Source organism: Macaca nemestrina, chromosome 13 (assembly GCF_043159975.1).
Source record: "Macaca nemestrina isolate mMacNem1 chromosome 13, mMacNem.hap1, whole genome shotgun sequence".
In the NCBI taxonomy this organism is placed as follows: Eukaryota; Metazoa; Chordata; class Mammalia; order Primates; family Cercopithecidae; genus Macaca; species Macaca nemestrina.
The window spans coordinates 28,552,959-28,572,205 of record NC_092137.1 but is presented as its reverse complement, the minus strand read 5'-3'; the positions used below and the strand labels follow the sequence as shown (position 1 = coordinate 28,572,205).

The window sequence follows — 19,247 nt, the reverse complement described above, 5'->3', positions numbered from 1 at the left end:
GACCCCCTGTCCTGAGAGTATCTTCGAGGAGACCACGGAATTGGGAGGAGGTGATGCCAGGCCCCGCCGGGCAGGAAGAGGTTGGGATAAGCAGTATATGAAGCTGCTAAGGCCCAGTCTGCCCGTCCTTCCTGGGAGGTTATGAGCAGTCAGGCCTTTGGGGTGAAGAATGACTGAGGGGCCATGGAGGAGGCTGTCACAGCACAGGGATAGGGCCCTGGACTTAGGGTCAGGATCCCTGAGTTCTGATCCCGACTCAAGCACTTACAAGCTGTGTGGCCTGAGGCACTTCACCTTGCCCAGCTTCATTCACCTTCTTACTGATTTAGAGACACGGCCTTGCTCTGTTGTCCAGCCTGGAGTGCAGTTTGCACCATCATGGCTCATTGCAGCCTCGAAATCCTGAGCTCAAGTGATCTTCTAGCCCCAGCCATTCAAGTAGCTGGGACTATAGGCATGCATCACTAGGCTTAATTTTTTTTTCTTTTTTGGTAGAAATTGGGTCTTGCTATGTTGCCCAGGCTCATCTTGACCCCCTGGCCTCAAGTGATCCTTTTGCCCTGGCCTTCTAAAGTGCTGGGATTACAGATGTAAGCCACTATGCCTAGCTATTTTTTTTTTTTCATTTTTGTAGAGATGGAGTCTTGCTATGTTGCCCAGGCTGGTGTTGACCTCTTGGCCTCAAGTGATCCTCCCACCCTGGCCTCCTAAAGTGCTGGGATTATAGATGTGAGCCACTGGGCCCAGACTTTATTGGTCGAATTTAAAGAAAGTCATACCTCACAGGATTTTGTCATGAAGATACATCCCACTGAGTAGGACGATATCACTGTGATAGACCATAGACATGAGAGGTGTCAGCTTGTTCTTGGGGAGGATTCAGCTGGAGACCCTCTATTCTACTGGCCCAGGGAATAGCAGCTGGACTCTGATGAGAGGCTGTTGAATGGAAGCTGTGTCTAGGAACCTCTGGGATCCCCAGCCCCCAGGCTCTCAAAAGGCCTGATTCTGCTTTTCATGGATAGTGCTTTGCAGGGTCTGAGGTGTCACCCTGGGGCAGATGCAGAGGTGGGTTTGGAACATCTCTGGCCTATCTGCCTCTTCCACAGACTCCTGTCTTCCCACCCTCCCCAACCTCCCTGCCCCCATTAGCACTTGCTCCTGTCTCATCATCTCTTCACCCCTCATCCTGGTACCTTCCCTTAGCTTTTCTACATGGACAAAACCAAGCACTGGATCCTTGGAGGAGTTAGTTCTACAGCATGGTCTGGAGATCTTATCCATCCTGCCCCACTGCTGACCAGCTGTGTGACTTGGGGTGGGTCACTCCTGTCACCCACACTCCCTCTGGGGTCCCTCCACTTCCTGCTCTCTCCTTCATCTCAGCATTGGGGGAGGAAGATGAGACCAGAATGGAGGTGGGAAACCATGATGGGAAGGGAATGCTGTTGAATGCCAGGGTGGGTCGGACAATGGAGAGATGGAGATCAGGACCCGAGATGGCAGCATCTAAGAGCCAGGAGTGAGACCTTCTCTCTCCATTTTCCTCTTCAGTTTCTCATATTAGTCAAAATATTCTCCCCTCCTGCCCCTTCTGCATCAGGGTCACTTACCGTGAGAGAGTCACCCAGGGCTCCAATTACGTTGATGTCAGCCGGCTTCAGCCTATGAACTAAGAATATAAGCAGGAGTGAGTGGAAAATGGGGCTTCCAGGAAAGCACTGGACCCATCGACACTGAAACAAAGGAATAACTTCTAGGATAATGAAGAAAAAGTCAGTTTTTACCACCAAGACACCTCGGATAAAAGACTGGAAAAATCCATGCTTGTCAATGGGCTCTGCAGTGCCAGCCGTGGAGTCTGACTGCTGGCTTCCTCTCTGGGGCACCTGGACACCGGAACAGCAAGCTTAAAGGTGGATCCTGCTTTAAGTGGGGAGCTGTGTTCACATTTGGTGAGACCAGATGCTACAAGGCGAGTGGTGGCAGGCCCTTGGCAAGGTGATTTGGGAGGAGGGAAGGAATTGCCATGGAAATGCAACCAATACTTAATCTATTCTAGGATCTGATGATATTTGGGATAAAATATTACATCATCCTATCAAAATCAGTTCAGTTTCTCTAAAGTGAAAAGGGAATACTTTTATGCCACTGACTTTTTTTTTTTTTTTTTTTTTTTTGAGACGCAGTCTCGCTCTGTCGCCCAGGCTGGAGTGCAGTGGTGCGATCTTGGCTTACTGCAACCTCCACCTGCCAGGTTCAAGCTGTTCTCCTGCCTCAGCCTCCTGAGTAGCTGGGACTATAGGCACGCATCACCACACCTGGCTAATTTTTGTATTTTTAGTAGAGACGGGGTTTCACCATGTTGGCCAGGATGGTCTCAATCTCCTGACCTTGTGATCCACTCGGCTCAGCCTCCCAAAGTGCTGGGATTACAGGCGAGAGCCAATGCACCCAGCTGACTGTTTTTTAATTGAGATGAAATTCACATAACTAAAATTAACCATTTAAAAAGTGAACAGTTCAGTGGCATTTAGTACGTCCACAATGTTGTGCAACTATCACCTCTATCTAGCTTTGAAACATTTTCATTACCCCAAAAGGAGACCCTATACCCATTAAGTGGTCACCTCCATTTCTCCCTCCTCCCAGTCCCTGGTAACCAATACCCTGCTTTCTACCTCTATGGATTTATCTATTCTGGATATTTCATGTACATAGAATCATATAATATGTGACTTTTTATATTTGGCTTCTTCTATTTTGCATAATGTCTTCAAGGTTCAATTATGTTATAACATGTATTAATACATTCGTTTTATTTTTATGTTTTGAGACAAAGTCTTACTCTGTCACCTAGGTTGGAGTGCAGGGGCTTGTGATCATGGCTCACTGCAGCCTCGACCTCTTGGGCTCAAGTGATCCTCCCACCTCAGCCTCCTGAGTAGCTGGGATTATAAGTGTATAGCAACATGCCCAGCCAATTTTTTAATTTTTTGTAGAGAGAGAGAGTCACCCTATGTTGCCCAGGCTGGTCTCGAACTCCTGGCCTCAAGTGATCCTCCCACCTCAGCCTCCCAAAGTGCTGGGATTACAGGCATGAGCTACGGAGCCCAGCCACTTCATTCCTTTTTATTGTTGAATGATATTCCATTGTATGGATGTACCATACTTTTGTTTATCCATTCATCGATTGACAGGCATTTGGGTTGTTTCCACTTTTGGGCTATTGTGACTAGTATTGCTATAAATATCTGTGTACAAGTGTTTGTCTGAATGCCCGTTTTCAACTATTTTGGTATACACCTGAGAGTGGAATTGGTGGGTTTTATGGTAATCCTATGCTTATCTTTTTGAGGAAGCATCAAGCTCTTTTCCACAGCTTGACTATATACAATTTTTATCTTTTGAGTTTAAGCATTCTGTGTGATGTGGCAGCTATTAACTCACAGGACAAACATATTGAACACCAAGCAGTGGCTGGGTCCTTTGGAGACCACACAGTGATCAGATACAGAGAATGCCCTCAAAAAGCTCACAAGCTAAGGAGAAAATGAGAAATAGCCATAGTTACTATGGTGTAAGACTGATAAACACTAACAGAGGTGTGAAGTGATGTAAGGTTATAGAGCTGGCGGGATGATCTCTGCCTGGGGGGTCCTGAGGAGAGGGTCACAGCAGGCTTCACGGAGAAGGTCGCATTTGAATTAAGCCTTAGGAATAAGAGGAGGATGAGGGAGCACGAGATCGGGTAATGGAGGGAAAAGCCTGATGGATGGATGTGGTAGGGTCAAGCTTGGATGTCTTGAAAGCCCAGTTAGTCACACAGTTTGCTTCCATGAAGCATATATGAGACAGCAAAGAGAAAACCACCTTGGAAAGGTAGGTTAGGGCCACAGGGCCTAACCAATATCTGGTAATCAATAATCTGCTTTCTGCTTCTATGGATATTTCATATAAATAGAATAATATAATATATGACTTTGTCTGGCTTCTTCTACTTTGCATAATGTTTTCAAGATTCAATTACATTATGGCATCTATCAATATATTCATTTTATTTTTATTTTTTGAGGCAAGGTCTCACTCTGTCACCTAGGCTGGAATGCAGTGGCGTGTGATCGTGGCTCACTGTGGCCTCGACCTCCTGGGCTCAAGTGATCCTCCCATCTCAGCCTCCTGAGTCACTGGGATTAGAGGCTTTTATGCCTGGCAAGCAAGTTAGGAGTTTAACATAGATATTGCTATATATGTAATTACTCACATACACACACAGATACTATATCTACCTACCCCCTTACCTCATACACATAAGAATGTGAATCCTAGTGTATTTGCGGGACCACACCTAGAATTCCTTAAGCTATATATAGCTTGGTCTCTCAGGTCACAAGCTTACCTCCCACTCCCCCAATTACCTCACCCCCAAGGTCACCCTGACTTGGCTACAGCTCCACCTTTGCTGATGTGCTTCTGTTGTCTAGTGGTGCAACGCTGCACTAAATTGCTGAAATAGTTCTTGTGGCTTGGAAGAAGCCTAGCACAGAGTTTGTACCAGGGAGTGGCCCGCCCTGGTACATATCAGTGGGCCATTGCTTAAGAGGGATAAACTGAAAGTTGTCTGCAGGAGGCTTTCTCAACAGCCTTCTTTGCAAAAGACAGCTTATAAAGCCTGTAGTGTGACCAGATTACAACCCCAGCACTTTGGGAGGCCGAGACAGGCAGATCACCTGAGGTCAGGAGTCTGAGACCAGCCTGTCCAAAATGATGAAATGACGAAACCCCGTCTCTACTAAAAATACAAAAATTAGCCAGGCGTGGAGGTGTGCGCTTGTAGTCCCAGCTACTTGGGAGGCTGAGGCATGAGAATTGCTTGAACCTGGGAGGAGGAGGTTGCAGTGAGCCGAGATCGCGCCACTGCAAGCCAGCCTGGGAGACAGAGGGAGACTCCGTCTCAAAAAAAAAAAAAAAAAAAAGGTTGCAGGCCTACAGTGAAACACAGGATGAGATGATTTTGACACAGCTGGCCTACATATAACCCACAGCAGCCATCAACATCCAGATCGTGGCTGTGGAATGATACCTGTGCAGGAAGCCAGATTAACACTGAGTGGAAAACATACTCAGGGACTTCCAGGTCTCATCTCCTTCCATGGAGACATCTTGTCTACTTCCTTCCACGCTGTCTGCCGGTGGGGACAGCCGCTCCCAATGAGGATTTGCTCTCACTGGAAAAGTAAAAGTTCTTGCCTCTTCCTATGAAAGGATACAAACTCACACATACATAGTTGTAAATATATGTGTGCAAAATACATAGAACAGCAGTTCTCCAACTTGAGCCTGCATCAGAATCACCTGGAGAGCCTGTGAAAACACAGATGGCTGGGCACCGCCTTCAGAATTTTTGACTCAATGGGTCTGGGGTGGGCCCAAGGATTTGCATTTGCAACAAGTTTCCAGGTAATGTTGATGCTGCCAGTCCAGTCTGGGTACCACATTTTGAGAATCACTGATAGAGACACTTGGTCTCTATCAAAGCCATTGACTGCAGTCAAGTACTGCGCTTGGACCTGAAAAGCCTGGAATCAAGCCCAGGAGGCAGAGGCTGCAGTGAGCTATGATTGCGCCACTGCACTCTAGCCTGGGCAACAAAGTGAGCCCGTCTCTAAAAAAAAATACATAAGTAAAGATTTGGCTGCGTGCAATGGCTCACACCTATAATCCCAGCACTTAGGGAGGCCAAGTTGGGAGGATCACTTGAGCCCAGAAGTTTGAGACCAGCCTGGGCAATATAGTGAGACCCCTTCACTAAAAAAGAAAAAAAGACTAGAGTTGTTTCTCTCGTGTATATGTGTACATTGTCTTGTGGCCCTCACAACTGTAGCTGCCATTGCACAGACTGATGACAGCTCTGTCTCTTAGATTCAAGAGGTGCTGAGTATCTTTCTTCAGTGTTCTTTTTCCTCCCCCTCACCATGCCTTGAATCCACCCTCACACACACACACACACACACACACACACACACACACACACACACACATCCCATGCACACACTCAGCCTTCCATATGATTATAGCCTACTTGGCTCTTCCCAGCCATCCACAGCTATACCATGTGGTTAGAAGAACAATATCAAATCACAAAGCCAGCTGCACACATTAGCGCATGTCCACTAGGATGAGCAGGAAAACTTTAAAACGACCTCTTCTCAAATAAATCAGGTGATGGGGTTAAAAAGGCAACAAAACAAAAAAAATAAGACCTCCCTTCAACTCTAGAGTGGTTTATTTTAGCTCCTGGTGATAACAGTCAAACACTATATTCTTACTGCCATAATGCATCATACACTGAATCCTGTGAATACTAGCTAGTGTGCAAAGGTTAGCGGAAATCTTTGGGGCTGGAAAAATACGGAAGAGATAGATAAATTTGATTCAAAAGTATTATCACTACAGTTTGCTAAAGAGGCAGCTGAAACCTACCATTCCTGTCTCCTAAATTTGTAGCAGGCAGAACACACACACACACACACACAGACACCCACACATACCTATGTTTATGTCTATGTATACGTACACATGTATAGACAGACTGATTGATCTACAGCTATACCACCCTGAACATGCCCGATCTCATCTGATAGATTGGTTGATTGTGGTGGGGGTGGTTCTCCAGTTGGCCATTCTAAAGGAGTCTCAGGAAGAGATACAGTAATAAACCAGATGAAGCAAACCTGGGTGGGAGGAGTTGACTTAATCTGGGATTTTATTGTTAAGATAGAGCACATCGCATTTCATTGGCCTAATTTCCGTAGACCTTGATTTGAGGTTTGTTAATGTCATCATTAATGACAAACATAGCTTAGAAATACAGTAAAGCACTTTAGCAGTTGCTCTCCCTGGAAAAAGAACTATTTAGTGATAAGATTAAATTTGTGTGGGCTGATTAGCTAAACATTATCTGGTACAAACTGTCCACCACCTTGAGAGAAGCTGATAAACACATCATTAACTCATCATAATTTCTACAGAGGGGACCTCTTATCAGAAGGCCATCCAAGCCATGATGAAGTATCACAAATAGCAAGGAAATTGCACACTAGACTGTAGAGTGGGGACACTGCCCACTGTACATGGAAGGTCACACCCAGGAGAAAGGCTTGGCTTGCTGGGGCTTTGTCTTGTGTAACCCAGCAACTTAAACCACGTGGGGCCCTAATCTGAAAAACGTGCTTTCTCTCAATTGTCACCAAGCGTTGCCCAACCCATTTGCCGTCTGATTTTAGGGACTTATGTTAAGATTTCCACAATGGCAGTAAGCAGCTGCCTCAAGATTGGAACCATGTTTTGCCTTTGGAATCTTCGGTGTGAGTTTCCATGAACCAATGTGTACCTTCCACAGGGGAGCTCAAGAAACGTGTTAACTGGAATTAAAGACTAAGTGACTCTGTGACAGGGACTTTACAGATCTCAAAGTTTTAGATGATGAAAACCATAGGGCAGGGAAACACTTACTCCTCTACGTGTTGGGGGAGTTTGAACTCACTCAGTAGGCTGGTTGTGCCCAGGGACAAGCAGGCTGTTATTTCCCACAGGGCATCATTCCTTCCTGATGACACGGTAGGTCAAGTCACAGGACCCCTGAGTAGGTGGTGACCACAGAAACAGCCTCATGAGCTACACAGAACATTGCACTGCTGGCTCATGACGAGATGATGCCCCTAGTGAATGACCAGTGCTGTAACCTGGTCATTTTTCATACTGACTTCTGAAGAGCTAATTTTAGCCAAATGGGTCAAATCAATGACCTCAGGGACTTAGCAAGGAATTGATGGCTTAAAATAAATGAATGAACTGTTCTGGTTTATACTATTGGTGACAGCAACACGTAATTAGCTTTGTGGATCCTTATTTGCAAAAGCTCTGAATTTTTCCCACTGTGTGGCATTAGCCATCAAGATAGCCACCTTCATCAGAAAGTTAATAAGCCATGTCCCCTGTGACTCCTCATTATCACTCTTTTATTTGCAAAAAGTGACTCCTTTTCTCGCTGGGAAAATCCTAAGCCAACTAGTAGGCCCAATATGTTTTTCTTGGTTATGCTCACTATGTTAGGGACAGGGCCATCTAGCAATGGAGCATGATGTGAGTGTTTACAAAGTTGTAAAGTCCATAGGAGAGAGCACTTGGTAAATTGCATCTATGTGCTGACTAGGAGGAAAAAGTTGCAAGTTTTTAGTTTTTACTGGTTACCCAATACCAATTGGTTATTTAAAAAAAAAAATCACTTACATTAACTCTATGTGTCTCATCCCAGGGCCCTGTAGGTCATTGGATAAAGCACATCACTCATGAGCTCTGAAGTGTACTCAGAATGAGGCATCCAAGTTGCCAGGGCCACACCCTGTTGAAGACAGGTAGCATCTCATTTTGAAACATCACTTTTAATGATGTTTAGATGCATGTATCTGTGGTCAGTTTGGAGAAGCACTAGAAAATGAGACTATAAAGGTTTTTGAAAATAACTTTGGACCAGCATGGTAGCTTATGCCTATGATCCCAGCACTTTGGGAGGCTGAGGTAGGATCATTTGAGCCCAGGAGTTCGAGGCCAGCCTGGGCAACTTAGTGAGACCTTGTCTGTACAAAAAATAAAATTAGCTGGACATGATGGCATGGGCCTATAGTCCCAGCTACTTGGGAGGCTAAAGTGGGAGGATCTCTTGAGCCATGGAGGTCTAAGGCTGCAGTGAGGTGAGACTGCACCACTACACTCCAGCCTGGGCGACAGACTGAGACCATCTCAAAAAAGAAAAAAAAAAAAAAAAAAAAAAGGAAAGTAACTTTGAAGGCAAAAAGCAAAACAGTTATTGTAAAAAATATTCTTAGTGAAAAATTGTTTTTATGAAAGGCATTTTGGTGTAGTTGATTTTTTTTTAATATCTTTTTTCAATCCTAGGGATTGTTGATCTGATGATTTAGAAATGCTCATTCAGATTAGTTCAGCAAACATTTATTGGGCTCCTACCATGGGCTTGAGTCATTGGAGGTATAAAGATAAGATGATCTCCTCGTATAAGACATATCTCAGGTAATTTTGATTAGAAATTACAAACATGATCTCCAGAAGAGTGCATGACCTCACCTGAAATACATGATTAATACCAAAGGAAAATAATATGTGCCTGTGCTGTCTTTTTACCTACCCCATCAGTCACAAGGATGGTTAGAATGTTCAATCAAAATCACTGGCACATGGCTGGGTGCAGTAACTCATGTCTGTAATCCCAGCTTTGGGAGGCCAAGGCGGGTGTTATTACCTGAGGTCAGGAGTTCAAGACCAGCCTGGCCAACATGGCAAAACCCCGTCTCTACTAAAAATACAAAAATTAGCCAGGCGTGGTGACAGGCACCTATAATCCCAGCTACTTGGGAGGCTGAGGCAGGAGAATTGCTTGAACCCCGGGGGTGGAGGTTGCAGTGAGTGGAAATCACGCCACTTCACTCCAACGTGGGTGATCGAGCGAAACTCTGTCTCAAAAAAAAAAAAAAAAAAAGAAAAGAAAAGAAAAGAAAGAAAATCACTGGCACAATAATGAAACGTATTTTTCATTATTGGCCAGTTAACTGTGACCGTTTTTCTGAATGACACTTTGCATGTGCGACTCAGAAGTCAACAACACTCATCTGTGAGTGCTGATTCCAGGTGGAGAGTGAGTGAGTGGGTCCCATGCTCACCTTGGTCAGATTGGGGAGCCTAAATCTACCCATCTTGTTATTATATAAATGGCTCCTGGCCGGGCGCGGTGGCTCAAGCCTGTAATCCCAGCACTTTGGGAGGCCGAGACAGGCGGATCACGAGGTCAGGAGATCAAGACCATCCTGGCTAACACGGTGAAACCCCGTCTCTACTAAAAAAATACAAAAAACTAGCCGGGCGAGGTGGCGGGCGCCTGTAGTCCCAGCTACTCGGGAGGCTGAGGCAGGAGAATGGCGTAAACCCAGGAGGCGGAGCTTGCCGTGAGCTGAGATCCGGCCACTGCACTCCAGCCTGGGCGACAGAGCGAGACTCCGTCTCAAAGAAAGAAAAAAAAAAAAAATAGCTCCTGTCACCACAGGATCTCAGATTTTAAGGCCTTGAGATTTATTGATCTTCAATCTTCAAGTGCTGATAAACACACTAATCTTCAGGGTCAGGGAATAAGGAAGAGGTTTACATTTTACCCAGCTTTTAGATGTTGATATATGCTCTAATGAGATTGGCTGATTATCACTGTCATGACAGAAACATTATCTAGACAGATTACAAAATGCTTTAGAGAGCATTCTTTCAGAATAAGATTAAAAAGGGAATGGATATTACTTTGCTGTAAATGTGTGTGGCTATTAAAACATTCAGATGTTCTCTCTAGACCAGGTGAGCTGGTTTATGCCTGTAATCCCAGCGCTGGAGGATCGCCTGAGCCTGGGAGTTCAAGACCAGCCTGGGCAACAGTAAGACCCCATCTCTTAAACAAAAAAAAAAGGCAGGTGTGGTGATGCATGCCTATAGTCCCAGCTACTTGGAGGCTGAGGCAGGAGGATCACTTGAGCCCAGGAGGTTGAGGCTGCAGTGAGTCACAATCATGCCACTGTACTCCAGCCTGGGCAACAGAGTGAGACTCTATCTCAAAAAAAAAAATTCTCTTTCTCTCTCTATATATCTATAGAAATACACCTATATATACACACATCTATCTATCTATATAAACACACATCTATCTGTATCTATACCTAATCTATCTCTTTTTGAGTAAGGGTGTTTACCATAGGAGGGTCTACATATGAAGCTGATAATTTATTTCTGCTAATAAAATCCTGCTAGTGAACTAATAGGAATGAGTTGGCACCATGTATGGGGGGAAATAAAGACTAAATGTGTATATGTAAGATCTATATCCCCTATTCCATTCTTCTGCAACTTAAAACAAGTGTCAGTTATATACCAAGGTTTTGGTTAGAATATTTTTAACTTCCCTGCCAGCCATGTGGCTTAGTTGGAGCGTGGAGAGCTACGGCATGTGTGAAGGGCAGCCAAGCATTTATTTGCTCTCCTGATGCTCAGCACAAGGAGACAATCTGACTACAAAGATTTGCATCCCTGGAAGATTCTTGCTAGGCACTATGACATCCCCAAACTTCATTTTCTGTTTTTTTACAATTCTGAGGCCATGAGAGGCAATAGATCAATTAGAATGTAAACTCCTGAAGGCAAGGAGGCACTCAACAATCCTCTAACACACAAATGAGTAAATAAACGAACAAATAAATGGACATGTGAGTCCCCCTTTAGGACCAAGCATGGGAATCTATAACACTGCTACAGATGCTCCTAGGCTGGTGTTTTGAGTCACTCAGGTCACCAGATGGCTGTGACTTCCCAAGGTTACAGGCCCATAGCTATCACCCCCAGGCTGCCTTGCCTGGAGGCAAAGGTACAGCCCTCAGGCAGACCGTCTTTGGGAAGGTTGCTGATGACTGCCTAGAACATCCCATTTTATGACCCAGCAACAGACATTTTAGAACTACTGAGAGGCAGTGAAGATGGCACGTTCATAAGATGATGTGCTTTCCTGCTCTGCGTGGTGTTTGAGTGCATTCTGTGTGTGAGTGAATCTGCAGGCGATTCAGACAGGGACTATAGACTGGCTACTTTTGCTTTCTGCTTCAAGGCAGGGACCATGACAACTCACACAACTAACATTGGGTTCTTTGCAGAACATGGCCTGGTACAGGGTTACTGCTCAATAAATGCTTTCTGATAATGATATCACATTTTAGTTAAAGAATAATCAGACACAGGCATGGCCTTACAAATACACATAGAGTTATTTCCACTGCCCCTGAGAAACCACTCGGGAGTATTTCAGGTTATGTGGAAAGCCCTTACTTGGATGATTTCAGGCCTCGAATGAATTTAAAAATCCCTGGGTGCAAGCTGTGTACCTGAGGTGGGAACCGTATCGGACGGGTCCTTGTCAGGACATCTGATTTCTGTTCCTTCTCTTACCTGAAATGAGACACACAGGGAAATAAGGAAAATGGATTTTGCTAAATTGGAAATGGGTAAGTGGGGCCTCTATTTTGGAAAACATCATTTAACATAAAGTAAAACTTTGATGTCTTTTAAGATTTCTCCCTCTCCTTCAACACTCATATCCAATTGTCCACATCTTTTCCAAGTGCTCCCAAATCTGTTCCCTCTGCTCCAGTGCCTCTGCCTCCACCTAAGTTCAGGCCTTTGTTATTTCTTGCCAGGATATTGCAATGATTCACCAGTATCATGGCCATCTGTCCCACAGACTTGCTCCTCACCCTCTGAATCTATCCAGAGCGGTTGTTCTCAATGTGATATGATGTGTCACTCCTCTGCCCAAGTTCTCAGTGAAGGCAGGGATTTTTATCTGTGTTGTTGATTATTGTGTCCCCAGAGCCTAGAACAGTGCCTGGCATAGTGGATGCTCAACAAATATTTGTTAGTTGAACAAATACACTACTACTCTGTATTAACTTCAGCAAAAAGTCCAATCTCCCTAGCATTGCCTAAGAGGCCACTAAACATTCTAAACCACCAGCCCTTGACCTAAGTCTCCATATTTCCCTGCATCCATGCCTTTGCCCAAGTAGTTACCCTCTCCCCTTTCCCTTTCCTTCCTTCTATTTGCTCACCCTCCCATCGATCTGCCTCAGCCTTAGTCACCCTTCAAGACTGAGGTCATGGGCATCCTTTGGAAAGCCTTCTTCAACTTTCTCCTGTCTAGGTTAGTTTCTCTTCCTCTGTGTTCCCAGAATACCCCATGAAAACACGCATTACCGTACCTATTATAGTACCATTGTGCTATAATTGCCTGTTGACTTGTCCATTTCTGTACCAGACTGAGTTCCTTGGGACAAGTCCTATTTTTTATTTACATTTTAATCTCTCATACCTGGTATCCATCCATCCACCTATCCATCCATTTTTTCATTCAACAAATAGTTATTGGTGCCTACCCTGAGTTCCTGCCTCACTGAGCTTGCATTCTAGTGGTATATAGCAGATAGTTAATAAATGTGTCCTGAAGAATTGTATCACTGCTTTTATCCAATGATAATGATAGCAATACTTACATAGAACTCATGTATGTTAGATTCTATTATAAGTGCTTTACACTTACTGACTTATGACAATTTATTAATAATTCCACAAGGTAGGGCTATTACTGTCATTATTTTCCAGGTTAAAAAACTAAAGCACAGAGAGGTTAAGTATCTTGCTCATTGACACAGAGCCCATAAGTGGAAGAGTCTGGATTTGAACCGAGAGCTGGTTACTTTACCTCATTGTGCCATGCTGCGTCTCAGGTTTACCCTCATTGCTATACTGGTTAGTGTGAGTCAAGTTGATAAATCGAGTCTCTCACACTGTGTCCCTCAGGGTGGAAGCCCAGGCCATCAACTCTGCCTCCACTATTTGGAGTAAATCTCACCCTTTTCCATAAAATAGGGAGGGAAAGATGTCACTAGGACCAAATTTGTCTCAGCCCACCTCAGTCCCCCCTTCTCTGGGAAAGAAGACATCAACCCTTGAGTGTTCCTTGCTTTCCCAGAGGAGTGCAGGGTGCCCTGCCTAGTCTCCACGGGAAGTCTCATGGGGAGACTACTGAGAAAAGCAGTGATCAAGGCATGAGTGCCTGTCAGGGGCCCCCTACCAATGTGGACCCACTCAAGGGCTTTGGAGTTCCACACTGTCTGGGTTCAGACCTCACCACGTATCTCTGCTCTTTCTTAATTTTCTCTTCAGATGAAGTTCTCAGATGATTTTAGAAGAATTTTTCAGAGATTTGGGAAGGGTCAGAAGAATCTGTCTTACATCACAACAGATTGGGAACAGGAGGTGCTGGGCAGTACACACTCTCTGTAAAAACCCCTATGCTGGTTGCAGAGGCAGCTCTGAAGATAAACTGTGGGGGAGACCTGCTTCTAGGCACCCAGGGGACGGCCACATGCTGGATCCTTCTCCCTCCTCCAACCTGTCCTGACTGAACATCAGCTGTCTACGGCAGCCCTCCATATGCCTAGAGGCAGCGGGAGTTTCCTGACGTTAAGAACCACATGGAATGGCTGGGTACAGTGGCTCACATCTGTAATCTCAGCACTTTGGGAGGTTGAGGTGGGTGGATCATGAGGTCAGGAGTTCGAGACCAGCCTGGCCAACATGGTGAAACCCCATCTCTGCTAAAAATACAAAAAATTAGCCAGGTGTGGTGGCACACGCCTATAATCCCAGCTACTCAGGAGGCTGAGGCAGGAGAATCGCTTGAACCCAGGAGGCTAAGGTTGCAGTGAGCTGAGATCACACCATTGCACTCCAGCCTGGGTGACACAGCGAGACTCTGTCCCCTCCTACCCGCCAAAAAAAAAAAAAAAATTGTATTGAGGTTGCAAATCTGGCCAGTTGATCTGCTTCAAAAAAAATCCAGGCCGGGTGCAGTGCTCGCATCTGTAATCTCAGCACTTTGGGAGGCTGAGGCAGGCAGATTGCTTGAGGTCAGGATTTCAAGATCAGCCTGGCTAACACAGCGAAACCCCGTCTCTACTAAAAAAATACAAAAATTAGCCAGGCGTGGTGGTGCGCACCCGTAGCCCCAGCTACTCAGGAGACTGAGGCAGGAGAACTGCTTGAACCCAGGAGGTGGAGGTTGCATTGAGCCGAGATGGCGCCACTGAACCCCAGCCTGGGCAACAGAGCAGGACTCCATCTCAAAAGAGAGAGAAAAAAAAGAACCACGTGGAAGATTCCAAAGATTCAGCAAGGAGCGCAGCCCCGGATTCATTTGCATGTTTGTCAATTACAAAAACCCTTTCCTTACCTCAAGCTTGTCTCGGGGTTTCTGCAGTCTGGTCAGGTAGTTGCTGTTCCTGTAGCTGAACAGATAGGGGCTCTCCTGCAGGGAAAGGTGACATATTGGAATTGCGACCCAGAAGTCTGCATCCCTTAATTATCAGGCTTGAGCATCCAGTGATGCTTTTGGCCAACTGGGAACATTGACATCATGTTTCCAATGAGGACCAAACCATTCTCTGGCTCTTCTCTCTGGTCCCTGAAGGACTCATGAATGCGCTGACATTTCCCATTTGTGACAGCCAGTCTCTCTTGCTCTTTACCCTGGGGGTTCATGCTACCAGGCTAAGTACATATATTTTGATGAGAAGGGAATCTAATTTTAAGCTTCTTGGCAGCCAAAGCAAAAAGGGAAACAAAGTGAATGGTATACTTCTTATTGCATAGTAACAAAAAACTTACCAATTCATCAAGAAAGCCAAATACCTGACTAGCATTAAATGATAGACTAAAAATACAAAAAAATTAGCCTGGCGTGGTGGCACGTGCCTGTAGTCCCAGCTACTTGGGAGGCTGAGGCAGGAGAATCGCTTGAACCCGGGAGGCGGAGGTTGCAGTGAGCCGAGATTGTGCCACTGCACTCCAGCCTGGCAACAGGGCGAGACTCCATCTCAAAAAAAAAAAAAAATCTCATTCATTTATGTCCAGTTATTTGGTCATCCACTTATTTGGAAACATTAATTATAAGCCTACTACATACTAGACACATATTTAAGATGTAGTCAAAATGATCTGCCTTTCAGGCACCTAGATACTCACCATCCCTCCCTTCTTTGCCACTCTGAGGTAGAGGAAGGTCTGGAAACAGCATCTGAGGTAGAGGGCCAGGACCCAGAGGAGATACGTGGGGGCAGCATTTGGGGCCAGGTGAGCTGTGGCCTTGTTCCTATGCCTTCCACAGGCATGGAGGGGGCTGCTGTTTTGCTGAAACAGCTCTCGTGGCCCACAGCTGTAAACATCAGGCCTGCTATGTATGCAAAACTGTGTGCAGGCCCCAGAAGAACAGAGCCAGGACTCTTATCTCAGGTAAGACCCACGTCACAGCAAAGCCCACTTGGCCACCCACCCTGCACCCTCAATTCAATAAGAGTCCCTCCCCTGCCCAGTCCCTCCTACCTGAGAGGGACACTTCATTGGCCTCCTGTGTTTTGCACTCAGTGGCTCATCTTTCTCTCCTGCTGGCTCCATCTAGAAAGGAACGTGGGCTTTAGAACAGGGAAGTTTTGTGCAGGTAGCAGCCTGCCAAGCCACCAGTGAGAAAGACGTATTAGTCCAGCAGCAGCACCAGGGAACGCATTAGAAATGCACGTGTCCAGCCCCCAGCCCCAACCGACTGAGTCTGAGACTCCGGGGCTGGGGCAGCAGTCTGTCCCTGGGGCAGCTCTCCAGGTGATTCTGATGCACACCCGAGTTTGAGAACCACAGAATGAGAGGAAGCTTTTGTTTGATATATATATATATTGAAGGGACTTCCTAGTCTACCTCTCCTAGAAGGAGAAGCTGCACAACAGAGGTTGAGGTGGGGCCCAGCCAGCCAGTGCAGAGCTGGGACTCCAACACTGGTATCCTGAATCCATCCAAACATCTCGCGATGGGTCACGCAGCTTTCTGATCACGTGGGGGCCGGTTATCCAGCTTGGGTTCTTGTCCCCTCCTTGCTGCCCAGCTACTTTCTGGCTCACGGATTCAAGTTCCCTTAGAGAGGAGAGCCGGTATGGGAAGGAAGGGCAAATGCATCGCTTTTGCATAAAGCATGTCTTCTTTCCCAAGTCCTGCCGGCAGCCTGTGTCCACAACCCAAACGTAGGTAAATCTGTGCACAGTAGAGAATGGAAACCCTCCATTCCCTGAGAACTGCTTCCACAGCTCTGAGTGAAGCAAGTTATGGGGCCTGGGTCAAGTCTCATGTCTTTCACGGGGTCACAAATGCAGTGACGTGGAACACAGCACAGCCAGCGCTCACATACCGCTAGAGTATCTAGTGATCCAGGAGCGGGTGGTGTGGTATCCGCTCTGAAATAGGCAGCTACTTAAATGACAACCACAAAGGCCATCCAATGACATCTAATAACACAGATAAAATATTTATGGTATAACAGCAGGAGAAACCAGCAGATTATCAACTTAGTAAAAGCATTAGACATAGGAAAGTGAAGGCCATTGAAGAATTAGAGGAGGGAGGGATTTTTTTTTTTAAGTTTTTTTGTTATTTTAAAATGTTCATTATACATACATAAACACTTAAAAAGAAAAGGCTTAGAGGGATTGCAGATTTTCTTCTGCACGTGCTATTTCCTACTGTTTGAGAACCTGTTTTCCTGTCCTCTGGCTGCCCACAGCTGCTGGGCTCTGCTGGTACCTCTGGCCCTCACTTCCCCTTCCAATGACTCTGCCAAGGGATGTGAGAAGCTACTGGATGAGGCAGCCTGTCTGGCTCGGTTCAGGATTTCAGATTCCGCAGCGGTATCTTACCCCAGCATCTGTGCCCCAGTAAACAAGAAACAAGAAACAAGAAAATAATTTTACCCTTAGTGGAATTGGCTCTTCAGCCAGACTGAAGGAGAATCAGATAAGAAGGTATAATTAGCTGAACATTTGGAAAAGGAGTGGCAACTCTCTAACTCATGGCCTAGGGGAGGAAATAGACTCCATGCTCCTTTCTGTTTCATTCTGATGGTGGTCGCTCCTAGAAACAAGGACCCACCTTGAACATTCAAGGCGGCTGTCAAAGGAAGTACTGAGCAGGCCTGGGTGAGGGCCAAGTGTTGATCTGTCTTGCCACCTTCTCTTCCCCATTTTTTTTTTTCTTTCTTTTTTGAGACAGGGTCTCACTCTCATTGCTCAGACTGGAGTTCAGTGGTGTGATCACAGTTCATTGCAGCCTCGACTTCCCGGGTTCTGGTGATTCTCCCACCTCAGCTTCCTGAATAGCTGGGACTATAGGCGTGTGCCACCATGCCCCGCTAATTTCTCATATTGTAGTAGAGGCAGGGTTTTGTCACATTGCCCAGGCTGGTCTCAAACTCCTGGGCTTAAACATTCCTCCTGCCTCGGACTCCCAAAGTGCTGGGACTACAAGCATGAGCCACCACACCCACCTTTCCCCCATCTTCCAAGAATTTAATCCATAATGGAATCTGGAAAGAAACCTTGAAAGAGCCATATCTAAATGATTCTGATAAAGTGGATACAGCAGAGACTATTTTTTTTAAAGGGCCTCAAAGAAGGAAAATTCATAGGTTTTCCCAAGAAGCCCATTTCTGTTGAGAACTTTGTCCTAAATCTCTCTTTAGGAGTCTCCTCCATCCTCCTTGCTTCCATTCATTCCCTTTACACTGACTCTGACCCTTTCTTCTCCTGCATCCCCAGAGAGGATGGAAACGACACAGTTACTTCAAATAATTTCTTGTATGTGCCTCTTTCTCCTGCCACGCTGTGAGGCCCATAAACGCACGTGCGCTGCTATCTACTCCAGGGACAACTGGGGCCGGTCTGGGCTTCCACTCCACTCTGCACACCTCACCAGCATGGCTTCCCTGCCACCAAGGAATGAACTGCAGTGTCGGAGGGGTGAGGGCAATGACCTTGAAAATTCCCTCTGAGCAGCAGAATCCTCCCTGGGCTGTGAGCAATCCCCAAGTTCCTTATTCTGCCCATGGCTTGGGCCCCTGGTGTTGACTTGGCATAAGGTGGGGTCAGTGACTGCGGAAAGGGCCCTATCAGTTCCCTAAAGGTGGGTCCCTTCAAAACGACCGATGTACAAGAATTACCAGAAATTATTGAGGCAGCAGCAGAAAGGGCCTAGGGAACAAACCGTGTCCCAGACACAAAATCCTCCTCGGCTTGGCATCGGTACAAGCTTCAGCCTGGAGGCCTCACTCAGCCAGGACGTTCCAGGCACGTTTAGATGGGGCTGCTGCCACCTCCCACGCTGGTGTGTGGAACTTTTCCTTTGCTGGTCCTCAAAGCTCACCTATGCTAGGGCTTGGAGGATGAGGGAGGGAGGGAGGATGCTGACGTGCTGATGTGGCTTTGTAGGCTGCAGAGCTGAGAGCTCCTCTCCTTCCCCACAGTTGTGTCCAGGGGTGGTTGAGGACAGAGTGGTGGACCTGGACTCCCTGTGATGATGGGATTCTGCCGGTCCCTCTCTGCTCCCCACACAGAGGGCAGCCCTCACCTGGACTGTGTGTGTCTGTGAGGGTGGACACAGAACAGGCACACCTGCTTTCCACCTCGGTGTCCCAGTCCAGCCCAGCAAAGAATCATAGATGTGGTGGCAGAGACTCCTGCCCTCCCTGCACCTGGAGGTCGCAATTAGCGAAACCA

At 46.2% G+C, this 19,247-nt stretch overlaps 1 protein-coding gene across 1 annotated transcript in view; it reads right to left on the bottom strand.

Moving 5' to 3' along the window:
- Positions 1 to 19,247, bottom strand: part of LOC105479730 (phospholipase B1) — a 149,822-nt gene that overhangs the window by 79,658 nt on the left and 50,917 nt on the right. Inside the window, 4 exon segments of the mRNA XM_071076106.1 lie at positions 1,614 to 1,672; positions 11,985 to 12,048; positions 14,891 to 14,965; positions 16,039 to 16,110. Coding sequence (XP_070932207.1) covers positions 1,614 to 1,672; positions 11,985 to 12,048; positions 14,891 to 14,965; positions 16,039 to 16,110 — 270 coding nt within the window.